The sequence below is a fragment of the Eriocheir sinensis genome, chromosome 19, assembly GCF_024679095.1.
Source record: "Eriocheir sinensis breed Jianghai 21 chromosome 19, ASM2467909v1, whole genome shotgun sequence".
NCBI classification, from domain to species: domain Eukaryota; kingdom Metazoa; phylum Arthropoda; class Malacostraca; order Decapoda; family Varunidae; genus Eriocheir; species Eriocheir sinensis.
The window spans coordinates 8,417,898-8,431,340 of record NC_066527.1 but is presented as its reverse complement, the minus strand read 5'-3'; the positions used below and the strand labels follow the sequence as shown (position 1 = coordinate 8,431,340).

The following is a 13,443-nucleotide window of genomic DNA, read 5'->3' as shown; positions in this document are numbered from 1 at the left end:
ACATATTCTTATACACATTGACATATTTGGCAAGGCTTTCGTAGGAATCGTAGGCATGCCAGTGGGTAGTTTAGTGACCCTGGTGGTACCTCGACAGAGCTTTCGTACTCATGAAAGTGAACAAACACTCACGAGAAGCCAGCCAATTCATCTTCTTTTAGGTCTGGAAAAAAGGTGATGTGCGAGGCGGAATCGTCATAGAATACCGATTTATGAAATAATTGTCTTGTACTGGCACGCACCACATGACTGCCAAGGCTGTTCCACTCCTCCAACACTCTGTAGGCGAGCCATTTCTTACTCATATCCTTATCTTTGTAGTTACCTGGCCAGGGCGAGGCAGGTGGCGAGGAGGAAGCTCATTATCCCCTTCATACTGGTGGTGGTGCTGGCTGTGGTGGTGTTGACAGTGGTGCTGGTGGAGCCGACTCTGTGGACCTCCAAGCCCACCTCCAGCGTTTATATTTCCTAGCGCTCCTCCTCTTCCTCCTCTTCTTCCTCCTCTTCCAGGAAGACTCCTCCTTCTCCTCCGCCTCCCCAACTCTCCTATATAGACTCGTTCTCTGCACACACTGCTTTCTTCTCCTCCTCCTCCTCCCCCGTCCCCTCCCTCTCCTTCCCTTTCTCTGCACACACTACTTCCTTCTCCTACTCCTCCTCCTCCTGCTCCTCTTCCTCTTCCTCCTTCTCCTCCTGCTCCTTCACTCAACTATCCAATCTCCACCACCCTACCATCCGGTATCATCCTCCTCCTCCTTTTCCTTCTTTTTTTTTTCTTATGTTCCTCCTCCTCCTCCTCCTCCTCCTCCTCCTCCTCCTCCTCCTCCCTCACGTCCTCCACATGCCCTCTGGCGTCTGGAAAATCCTCACCGACCAGTATTGAACAAAGAATGCTGCACCACCACCACTGCAACTCCACCACCAACATCATCACCACTACCACCACCACTATCATCACCCCTCCCCCCTACACACACACACACACACACACACACACACACACACACACACACACACACACACACACAAGTATGCACACATCACCATCACTACCAGGCAATCCTATACTCCCCCTCCCCACTACCACCACCAACAGCATCACTCACTACAGGCATTCCACAGCCTCTTCCACACCTGCAGAACCTGATTGGGCTGACACAGGTATCTTGCAGGTGTGTGTGTGAAGTCATCGAGGTTTGCTTGATGGGGATTGAGTTGTTTTTGTGAATCTGTAACTTTCTTTTGTTTCTTTCTTGGTAATGTTTTTTTTTTTGTTTATTTCTTTGTGTCTGCTTCTTTTCACTTGTTTGAGGGAGTTCATTTTTTTCTGATTTGTTTTGCGGTTTTTTTTGTTTATCTTTTCTTTTTTGATGCTTTGTTTATTTTATTTCATGTTTATTTCCTTCTATTATTATTTTTTGGGGGTAATTTCTTCTTATTTCCGTTCTTCCGTTTTTATGTTTTTTTTTTCTTTTCTTTTTTTGGGTAATTTCTTATTACTTTCGTTTTTCTGTTTTACTTCTGTATGTTTTTTCCTTTTCTTTTTGGGGTAATTTCTTTGTATTTCCGTTTTTCCGTTTTTTTTTTTTTGTATGTTTCATGTTTCCTTTTTATTCATCTTTATTATCACGTAAAATCTTTGTTTTCTCCTTTTTTTTACTGTTTCGTAATGTCTTCTTTTATTATTATTTTTTCGTCTGTTTATTGTTTCCTTCCATTCTTTTACTGTTTTGTATGTTTTTTGTTATTTTTATATATCTCTGTTTATTTGTGTATCTATAATTCTTTGTTTTCTTCATTCTTTATTGTATAGTATGTTATTTGTTCTTTTGTTGACCTTTCTTATTCATTTCATCTATTAATTCTTTGTTTTCTTCCATTGTTTCCTTCCATGTTATTTGTTCTTTTGTTGACCTTTCTTATTCATTTCATCTATTAATTCTTTGTTTTATTCCATTCGCATAAAACGACTCTGTAAAGACCCTATTATTGAGCTCCCAACCTTGAAACCCACTCTTTTTTTGAGAATTTAAAAAAACTATTTGCCAAATAATTTAGCCCTACCAATGTGCTTTCTAATATGATGTATAACATTTCCTTACTCCCTGTAGTTTCGTCGTTAGAGCTCGAAACGTAAACCCTTTTGAGAGCGATTTTGACGAACTCCAGACACTTTGGCGTTTTTGTCTAGTGTGGCATTGCTATTTTTTTTTTTTTTTTACAACAAAGGAGGCAGCTCAAGGGCACACAAAAAAAGAAAACAATAATAAAAAAAAGCCCGCTACTCGCTGCTCCTAAAAAAGAAAAGAAAGCAAGATCAAATACGGGAGGAGAGGTGTCCTGATACCCTCCTCTTGAAAGAGTTCAAGTCGTAGGCAGAAGGAAATACAGATGAAGGAAGATTGTTCCAGAGTTTACCAGCGTGAGGGATGAAAGAGTGAAGATGCTGGTTAACTCTTGCGTAAGGGGTTTGGACAGTATAAGGATGAGCATGAGTAGAAAGTCGAGTGCAGCGGGAACGCGGAAGGGGGGGAGGCATGCAGTTAGCAAGTTCAGAAGAGCAGTCAGCGTGGAAATATCGATAGAAGATAGAAAGAGAGGCAACATTGCGGCGGAATTTAAGAGGTAGAAGACTATCAGTATGAGGAGGAGAGCTGATGAGACGAAGAGCCTTAGCCTCCACTCTGTCCAGAAGAGCTGTGTGAGTTGAGCCCCCCCACACATGAGATGCATACTCCATACGAGGGCGGACAAGGCCCCTGTATATGGACAGCAACTGTGCAGGGGAGAAGAACTGGCGGAGACGGTACAGAACGCCCAGCCTCGAGGAAGCTGATTTAGTAAGAGATGAGATATGAAGTTTCCAGTTGAGATTTTGAGTTAAGGATAGACCGAGGATGTTTAGTGTTGAGGAAAGTGATAGCTGGGTGTTGTCAAAGAATAGGGGATAGTTGCCTCTTGAAGGCTATAATTTGGCATGTAACCCATTTTGGCAATGTTATTTGACCAGCTCGAAGGATTGTTTGATAGCTTCGTTCCAAGTTTGTCGTCGAGCCGTCACAAAATTGCCTGTTTTTCGGCCCTTTTGCCGCAATTTGGACACGTCCTAATTTTTTGCTTATAACTTAATTATTTATTTCCATTTTGTTTCTGATTATTAATCTGTATTAATAGAGCTTTCATATGCCACCAAGCACGCCTTCCTAGCTTCAGTAATTTTTGCTCGAGCTTGACCGGAAGTCGCGACGAAAATTCGCCGAAACCGACTCATTTCACGCGCCGCGACGAAAAACCTTCCTGACGCCACAAAAATTAATATATCTGCATAAAAATTAAATGTATTATTCATAAATGGGAAGAAATAGGGTTGAATACTAAATAAAATAAAAATAACATGTATAACAAGGCGCTTAATATAGGTTGATTTATATAGTGAAATGATTATATAAAAATAGTAGCTTTATATATATATATATATATATATATATATATATATATATATATATATATATATATATATATATATATATATATATATATATATATATATATATATATATATATATATATATATATATATATATATATATATATATATATATATATTAAAATGATTTTAATACAAGATAGTCAACATATTGAAGTGTTCATATATGCATTTTTATGCAGATATATTTGCACTAAATAAATAAAAAAAAGTTATAAGCAAAAAACTAATACGTGTCCAAATCACGGCAAAAGGGTAAAAAAACAGGCTATTTTGTGACGGCTGGACGACAAACTTGGAATCGAGCTATCAAAACATCCTTCGAGCTGGGCAAACTACATTGCCAAGAGGGGCTACATGCCAAATTACAGCCTCCTAGAGGTAATATCAATGCCACACTAGACAAAAACGGCAAAGTGTCTGGAGTTTGTCAAAATCGCTCTCAAAAGGGTTTACGTTTCGTGCTCTAGCGACGAAACTACTGGGAGTAGGGAAATGTTATGCATCATATTGGAAAGCACATTGGTAGGGCTAAATTATTTGTTAAATAGATTTTTTGAAGTTCTCAAAAGATGAGTGGGTTTCAAGGTTGGGATCTCAAAAATAGTTTTTTTTTTCAGAGTCGTTGTTTGCGAATTTATTTGTTTTTTTACCCTTTCGAGTCGGTTTTTGTGCCCTGTCGCTTTTTACAAAATATAGCCCTTTCATTTTGCCGTCGATTGATACCAAAAATATTTCTGTAGCCCCAGAAATAAGGGAGTTAGGCAATTCGCACAAAAGCGGTTGATTTTCCAAAATTCGCGACTTAATGACAAGGGCGCCACAAAATCAAGAGTCCGCCGTACATTACTTGAGATGTCACTAGCTTAGCTGATCCACCGTCCAGTTTGGCTGCCCCCCCCCCCCCCCTCCCTTCTCCCTAGCCGTGTGTAGTTGTGAGGTTAGCGGCTAAGCCAAGCACACACGGTCATCTATGTTTACGTTTACAGTTTTCAAATGGCCGCCAGTTTACAAAGTGTGCCAACGGTTTACAAAAATTGCTAACAGTTTACAAAGAGTGCCAACCGTTTACAAAGAATGCTAACAGTTTACAAAGTGCCAACAGTTTACAAAGAGTGCCAACAGTTTACAAAGAATGCCAACAGTTTACAAAAGTGCCAGCAGTTTCCAAACAGTGCCAACAGTATACAAAGAGTGCCAGCAGTTTGCAAAGAGTACCAACAGTTTACAAAAAGTGCCAGCAGTTTGCTAAGAGTGACAACAGTATACAAAAAATTCCTGCAGTTTGCAAAAAGTGCCAACAGTATACAAAGAGTGCCAGCAGTATACAAAGAGTTTCAACAGTATACAAAGAGTGCCAGCAGTATACAAAGAGTGCCAACAGTATACAAAGAGTGCTAACAGTTTACAAAGTGCCAACAGTATACAAAGAGTGCCAGCAGTATACAAAGTGTGCCAACAGTTTACAAATAGTGCCAACAGGTTACAAAGAATGCCAACAGTTTACAAAGAGTGCCAACAGTTTACAAAGAATGCCAACAGTTTACAAAGAATGCCAACAGTTTACAAAGAGTGCCAACAGTTTACAAAGAATGCTAACAGTCTATAAAGAGTGCCAACAGTAAACAAAGAATGCTAACAGTTTACAAAGAGTGCCAACAGTTTACAAAGAATGCCAACAGTTTACAAAGAGTGCCAACAGTTTACAAAGAATGCTAACAGTTTACAAAGAGTGCTAACAGTTTACAGAGAGTGCCAACAGTTTATAAAGAATGTCAACAGTTTACAAAGAGTGCCAACAGTTTACAAAGAATGCCAACAGTTTACAAAGAGTGACAACAGTATACAAGGAGTGCTAACAGTTTAGAGAGAGTGACAACAGTTTACAAAGAGTGCCAACAGTTTACAAAGAGTGCCAACAGTTTACAAAGAGTGCCAACAGTTTGCAGAGAGTGCTAACAGTTTACAAAGAATGCTAACAGTTAACAAAGAGTGCCAACAGTTTACAAAGAGTACCAACAGTTTACAAAGAGTACAAAGAGTACAAAGAGTGCCAACAGTTTGCAGAGAGTGCTAACAGTTTACAAAGAGTGCCAACAGTTTACAAAGAGTGCCAACAGTTTGCAGAGAGTGCTAACAGTTTACAAAGAATGCCAACAGTTAACAAAGAGTGCCAACAGTTTACAAAGAGTACCAACAGTTTACAAAGAGTACAAAGAGTGCCAGTTTAGAAAGAGTGCCAGCAGTCTACAAAGAGTGCCAACAATTTACAAAGAGTGCTAACATTTTACAAATGGTTCCAACAGTTTACAAAGGGTGGCAACAGTTTACAAAGGGCCAACATTTTCCAAAGAATGCCAACAGTTTTCAAAGACTGCCAACAGTTTAGAATAGTGCCAACAGTTTATAAAGAGTGCTAATAGTTTACAAAGAGTGCCATTAGTTTACAGAATACCAGCAGTTTATAAAGAGTGCCAACAGTTTACAAAGAATGCCAACAGTTTACAGAGAGTGCCAACAATTTACAAAGAGTGCTAATATTTTACAGTGCCAAGAGTTACAGCGTGCTAACAGTTTACAAATAGTGCCAAACGTTTACAAAGAGTGCCAACAGTTTACAAAGAGTGCTAACAGTTTACAAAAAGTGCTAACAGTTTACAGAGATTGCCAACAGTCTACAAAGAGTGCTAACAGTTTACAAAGAGTGACAACAGTTTACAAAGAGTGCCAACAGTTTACAAAGAATGCTAACAGTTTACAAAGAGTGCCAAGACTTTACAAAGAGTGCCAACAGTTTACAAAGAGTGCCAAGACTTTACAAAGAGTGCCAACAGTTTACAAAGAGTGCCAGCAGTTTGCAAAGAGCGCCAACAGTTTGCAAAGAGTGCCAACAGTTTGCAAAGAGTGCCAACAGTTTACAAAGAGTGCCAACAGTTTACAAAGAGTACCAACAGTTTATAAAGAGTGCCACCAGTTTACAAAGAGTGCCAGCAGTTTACAAAGAGTATCAACAGTTTACAAAGAGAGCCCATATTTTACAAATAGTTTCAACAGTTTGCAAAGAGTGCCAACAGGTTACAAAGAGTGCAGACAGTTTACAAAGAGTTCCAACAGTTTACAAAGCGTGCCAACAATTTACAAAGAGTGCCGACAGTTTACAAATAGTGCCAACAGTTTGCAAAGAGTGCCAACAGTTTACAAAGAGTGCCAACAGCATGCAAGGAGTGCTAATAGTTTTCAAAGAGTGACAACAGTTTACAAAGAGTACCAACAGTTTTCAAAGGGCCAACATTTTCCAAAGAATGCCAAATGATTACAAAGACTGCCAACAGTTTACAAGAGTGCTAACAGTTTACAAAGAGTGCTAATAGTTTACAAAGAGTGCTAATAGTTTCAAAAGAATGCCAACAGTTTCCAAAGAGTGCTAACATGTTACAGAGAATGCCAACAGTTTACAAAGAGTGCCAACAGTTTACAAAGAGTCCCAACAGTTTACAAAGAGTGCTAACAGTTAACAAAGAATGCTAACAGTTTACAGAGAGTGCCAACAGTTTACAAAGTGTGCCAACACTTTACAAAGAGTGCCAACAGTTTAAAAAGAGTGCCAGCAGTTTCCAGAGAGTGCCAACAGTTTACAAAGAGTGTCAACACAGTACAAAGAGTGCCAACAGTTTACAAAGAGAGCCAGCAGTTTGCAAAGAATGCTAACAGTTTACAAATAGTGCCAACAGTTTACAAAGAGTGCCAACAGTTTACAAAGAGTACCAACAGTTTGCAAAGAGTGTCACCGGCCTACAAAGAGTGCCAGCAGATTACAAAGAGTGCCAACAGTTTACAAAGAATGCCAACATTTTACAAATAGTTCCAACAGCTTACAAAGAGTTCCAACAATTTATAAGGAGTGCTGACAGTTTACTGAGATTTCTAACAGTTTACAAAGAGTGCCAACAGTTTATAAAGAGTGCCGACATTTTACAAAAAAGTTCCAACAGTTTACAAAGAGTGGCAACAGTTTACAAAGCGTGGCAGCAGTTTACAAAGAGTGTCAACAGTTTACAATTAGTGCCAACAGTTTGCAAAGAGTGCCAACAGTTTAGAAAGAGTGCCAACAGTATACAAGGAGTGCTAACAGTTTACAAAGAGTGAGAACAGTTTACAAAGAGTACCAACAGTTTTCAAAGGGCCAACATTTTCCAGAGAATGGCAACGGTTTATAAAGACTGCTAATAGTTTACAAAGAGTGCTAATAGTTTCAAAAGAGTGCTAAAGTGTTTTAAAGAGTGTTAAGGTTTAGAAAGAGTGCCAACAGTTTACAGAGTCCCAACAGTTTACAAAGAGTGCCAACAATTTACAAAGAGTGCCAACCGTTTACAGAGAGTTCCAACAGTTTACAAAGAGTGCTAACATTTTACAGAGAGTGCCAGCAGCTTACAAAGAAGGCTAACAGCTTACAAAGATTGCTAACAGTTTACAAAGAGTGCCAACAGTTTAGAAAGAGTGCTAACAGTTTACAAAGAGTGCTAACAGTTTACAGAGAGTTCCTACAGTTTGCAAAGAGTGCCAACAGTTTACAAAGAGAGCCAGCAGTTAACAAAGAGTGCCAACAGTTTACAAAGAGTGCCAACATTTTACAAATAGTTCCAACAGTTTACAAAGAAATGCAAAAGTTTGCAAAGAGTACCAACAGTTTACAAAGAGTGGCAACAGTTTACTAAGAGTGCCAACAGCACAAATAATGCCAAAAATTTACAAAGATTGCTAACAATTACAAAGAGTACCAACAGTTTTCAAAAGGCCAACAGTTTCAAAAGAATACCAACAGTTTACAAAGACTGCCAACAGTTTACAAGAGTGCCAACAGTTTACAAAGAGTGCTAATAGTTTACAAAGAGTGCTAAAGGTTTATAAAGAGTGCTAAAGGTTTACAAAGAGTGCCAAGAGTTTACAGAGTGCCAACCGTTTACAAAGAGTGCCAACAGTTTACAAAGAGTACTAAAAGCTTACAGAGTGCCAACCGTTTACAAAGAGTGCTAACAGTTTACAAAGAGTGCCAACCGTTTACAAAGAGTGCCAACAGTTTACAAAGAGTGCTAACAGTTTACAGAGAGTACAAACAGTTTACAAAGAGTGCTAACAGCTTAGAAAGAGTGCCAACAGTTTACAAAGATTGCCAATAGTTTACAAAGAGTGCTAACAGTTTACAAAGACTGCCAACAGTTTACAAAGAGTGCCGACAGTTTACAAAGAGTGCCAACAGTTTACAAAGAGTGCTAACAGTTTACAGAGAGTGCCAACAGTTTACAAAGGATGCCAACAATCTACAAAGAGTGTTAACAGTTTACAAAGAGTTCCGACAGTTTACAAGGAGTTCCAACAGTTTACAAAGAGTGCCAACAGTTTACAAAGAGTGCCAACAGTTCACAAAGAGTGCCGACAGTTTACAAAGAGTTGCAACCGTTTGCAAAGAGTGCCAACAGTTTACAAAGAGTGGCAACAGTTTACAAAGAGTGCCAACAGTACAAATAATGCCAAATATTTACAAAGATTGCTAACAATTACAAAAAGTACAAACAGTTTTCAAAAAGCCAACAGTTTCAAAAGAATGCCAACAGTTTACAAAGACTGCCAACAGTTAACAAGAGTGCCAACAGTTTACAAAGAGTGCTAATAGTTTACAAAGAGTGCTAAAGGTTTATAAAGAGTGCTAAAGGTTTACAAAGAGTGCCAACAGTTTACAGAGTGCCAACCGTTTACAAAGAGTGCTAACAGTTTACAAAGAGTGCCAACCGTTTACAAAGAGTGCCAACATTTTACAAAGAGTGCTAACTGTTTACAGAGAGTACAAACAGATTACAAAGAGTGCTAACAGCTTAGAAAGATTGCCAACAGTTTACAAAGAGTGCTAACGGTTTACAGAGAGTGCCAACAGTTTACAAAGGATGGCAACAGTCTACAAAGAGTGTTAACAGTTTACAAAGAGTGCCGACAGTTTACAAAGAGTTCCAACAGTTTACAAAGAGTGCCAACAGTTTACATAGAGTGCCAACAGTTCACAAAGAGTGCCGACAGTTTACAAAGAGTTCCAACAGTTTCCAAAGAGTGCCAACAGCTTACAAAGAGTGCCAACAGTTCACAAAGAGTGCCGACAGTTTACAAAGAGTTGCAAAAGTTTGCAAAGAGCGGCAACAGTTTACAAAGAGTGGCAACAGTTTACAAAGAGTGGCAACAGTACAAATAATGCCAAAAATTTACAAAGATTGCTTACAATTACAAAGAGTACCAACAGTTTTCAAAAGGCCAACAGTTTCAAAAGAATGCCAACAGTTTACAAAGACTGCCAACAGTTTACAAATAATGCCAAAAGTTTACAAAGAGTGCTTAATAGTTTACAAAGAGTACCAACAGTTTTCAAAAGGCCAACAGTTTCAAAAGAATGCCAACAGTTTACAAAGACTGCCAACAGTTTACAAGAGTGCCAACAATTTACAAAGAGTACTAAAAGTTTACAGAGTGCCAATAGTTTACAAAGAGTGCTAACAGTTTACAAAGAGTGCCAACAGTTTACAAAGAGTGCCAACAGTTTACTAAGAGTGCTAACAGTTTACAGAGAGTGCAAACAGTTTACAAAGAGTGCTAACAGCTTAAAAAGAGTGCCAACAGTTCACAAAGAGTGCCAATAGTTTAAAAAGACTGCCAACAGTTTACAAAGAGTGCCGACAGTTTACAAAGAGTGCCAACAGTTTACAAAGAGTGCTAACAGTTTACAGAGAGTGCCAACAGTTTACAAAGAGTGCTAACAGTTTACAGAGAGTGCCAACAGTTTACAAAGAAATGCAAAAGTTTGCAAAGAGTGCCAACAGTTTACAAAGAGTGGCAACAGTTTACTAAGAGTGCCAACAGCACAAATAATGCCAAAAATTTACAAAGATTGCTAACAATTACAAAGAGTCCCAACAGTTTTCAAAAGGCCAACAGTTTCAAAAGAATGCCAACAGTTTAAAAAGACTGCCAACAGTTTACAAGAGTGCCAACAGTTTACAAAGAGTGCTAATAGTTTACAAAGAGTGCTAAAGGTTTATAAAGAGTGCTAAAGGTTTACAAAGAGTGCCAACAGTTTACAGAGTGCCAACCGTTTACAAAGAGTGCCAACAGTTTACAAAGAGTACTAAAAGCTTACAGAGTGCCAACCGTTTACAAAGAGTGCTAACAGTTTACAAAGAGTGCCAACCGTTTACAATGAGTGCCAACAGTTTACAAAAAGTGTTAACAGTTTACAGAGAGTACAAACAGATTACAAAGAGTGCTAACAGCTTAGAAAGAGTGCCAACAGTTTACAAAGAGTGCCAATAGTTTACAAAGAGTGCTAACAGTTTACAAAGACTGCCAACAGTTTACAAAGAGTGCCGACAGTTTACAAAGAGTGCCAACAGTTTACGAAGAGTGCTAACAGTTTACAGAGAGTGCCAACAGTTTACAAAGGATGCCAACAATCTACAAAGAGTGTTAACAGTTTACAAAGAGTGCCGACAGTTTACAAAGAGTTCCAACAGTTTACAAAGAGTGCCAACAGTTTCAAAAGAATGCCAACAGTTTACAAAGACTGCCAATAGTTTACAAGAGTGCCAACAGTGTACAAAGAGTGCTAATAGTTTACAAAGAGTGCTAAAGGTTTATAAAAAGTGCTAAAGGTTTACAGAGAGTGCCAACAGTTTACAAAGAGTGCTAACAGTTTACAGAGTGTACAAACAGATTACAAAGAGTGCTAACAGCTTAGAAAGAGTGCCAACAATTTTCAAAGAGTGCCAATAGTTTACAAAGAATGCTAACAGTTTACAAAGACTGCCAACAGTTTACAAAGAGTGCTAACGGTTTACAGAGAGTGCCAACAGTTTACAAAGGATGGCAACAGTCTACAAAGAGTGTTAACAGTTTACAAAGAGTGCCGACAGTTTACAAAGAGTTCCAACAGTTTACAGAGAGTGCCAACAGTTTACATAGAGTGCCAACAGTTCACAAAGAGTGCCGACAGTTTATAAAGAGTTCCAACAGTTTACAAAGAGTGTTAACAGTTTACAAAGAGTGCCGACAGTTTACAAAGAGTTCCAACAGTTTACTAAGAGTGCCAACAGTTTACAAAGAGTGCCAACAGTTCACAAAGAGTGCCGACAGTTTACAAAGAGTTGCAAACGTTTGCAAAGAGTGCCAACAGTTTACAAAGAGTGGCAACAGTTTACAAAGAGTGCCAACAGTACAAATAATGCCAAATATTTACAAAGATTGCTAACAATTACAAAGAGTACAAACAGTTTTCAAAAGGCCAACAGTTTCAAAAGAATGCCAACAGTTTACAAAAACTGCCAACAGTTTACAAGAGTGCCAACAGTTTACAAAGAGTGCTAATAGTTTACAAAGAGTGCTAAAGGTTTATAAAGAGTGCTAAAGGTTTACAAAGAGTGCCAACAGTTTACAGAGTGCCAACCGTTTACAAAGAGTGCCAACAGTTTACAAAGAGTACTAAAAGTTTACAGAGTGCCAACCGTTTACAAAGAGTGCTAACAGTTTACAAAAAGTGCCAACCGTTTACAATGAGTGCCAACAGTTTACAAAGAGTGCTAACAGTTTACAGAGAGTACAAACAGATTACAAAGAGTGCTAACAGCTTAGAAAGAGTGCCAACAGTTTACAATAAGTGCCAATAGTTTACAAAGAGTGCTAACAGTTTACAAAGACTGCCAACAGTTTACAAAGAGTGCCGACAGTTTACAAAGAGTGCCAACAGTTTACAAAGGATGCCAACAGTCTACAAAGAGTGTTAACAGTTTACAAAGAGTGCCGACAGTTTACAAAGAGTTCCAACAGTTTACAAAGAGTGCCAACAGTTTACATAGAGTGCCAACAGTTCACAAAGAGTGCCGACAGTTTACAAAGAGTTGCAAACGTTTGCAAAGAGTGCCAACAGTTTACAAAGAGTGGCAACAGTTTACAAAGAGTGCCAACAGTACAAATAATGCCAAATATTTACAAAGATTGCTAACAATTACAAAGAATTCCAACAGTTTTCAAAAGGCCATCAGTTTCAAAAGAATGCCAACAGTTTACAAAGACTGCCAACAGTTTACAAGAGTGCCAGCAGTTTACAAAGAGTGCTAATAGTTTACAAAGAGTGCTAAAGGTTTATAAAGAGTGCTAAAGGTTTACAAAGAGTGCCAACAGTTTACAGAGTGCCAACCGTTTAGAAAGTGCCAACAATTTACAAAGAGTACTAAAAGTTTACAGAGTGCCAACAGTTTACAAAGAGTGCTAACTGTTTACAAAGAGTGCCAACAGTTTACAAAGAGTGCCAACAGTTTACAAAGAGTGCTAACAGTTTACAGAGAGTGCAAACAGTTTACAAAGAGTGCTAACTGCTTAGAAAGAGTGCCAACAGCTCACAAAGAGTGCCAATAGTTTACAAAGAGTGCTAACAGTTTACAAAGACTGCCAATAGTTTACAAAGAGTGCCGACAGTTTACAAAGAGTGCCAACAGTTTACAAAGAGTGCTAACAGTTCACAGAGAGTGCCAAAAGTTTACAAAGAGTGCTAACAGTTTGCAGAGAGTGCCAACAGTTTACAAAGGATGCCAACAGTCTACAAAGAGTGCAACATTTTACAAAGAATGTTAACAGTTTATAGAGAGTGCCAACAGTTTACAAAGAGTGTGAACAGTTTACAAGGAGTGTTAACAGTTTACAAAGAATGCCAACAGTTTACAAATAGTGCGACAGTTTACAAAGAGTGTCAACAGTTTACAAAGTGTGCCAGCAGTTTAAAAAGAATGCCAACAGTTTACAAAGAGTGCCAACAGTTTTCATAGAGCGCTAACAGTTTACAAAGAGTGTCAACAGTTTACGTAGAGTACCAACAGTTTACAAAGAATTCCAACAGTTTACAAAGAGTGCCAACAGTTTACAAAGAA

At 38.5% G+C, this 13,443-nt stretch overlaps 1 protein-coding gene across 4 annotated transcripts in view; it reads right to left on the bottom strand.

Moving 5' to 3' along the window:
* The window catches only part of LOC127000646 (uncharacterized), a 121,994-nt gene that overhangs the window by 91,974 nt on the left and 16,577 nt on the right, over positions 1-13,443 (bottom strand). For 2 of the 4 annotated variants that reach the window (XM_050864609.1, XM_050864608.1), the window contains exon 1: positions 326-466. The exons of 1 other annotated variant lie outside the window; for it this stretch is intronic. In XM_050864609.1, the coding sequence (XP_050720566.1) occupies positions 326-375 (50 nt within the window). In that variant the 5' untranslated portion in view covers positions 376-466. Of the gene's footprint in view, positions 1-325; positions 487-13,443 lie in introns of those variants that run through there. One more of the 4 variants, XM_050864606.1, reaches the window with a different exon arrangement.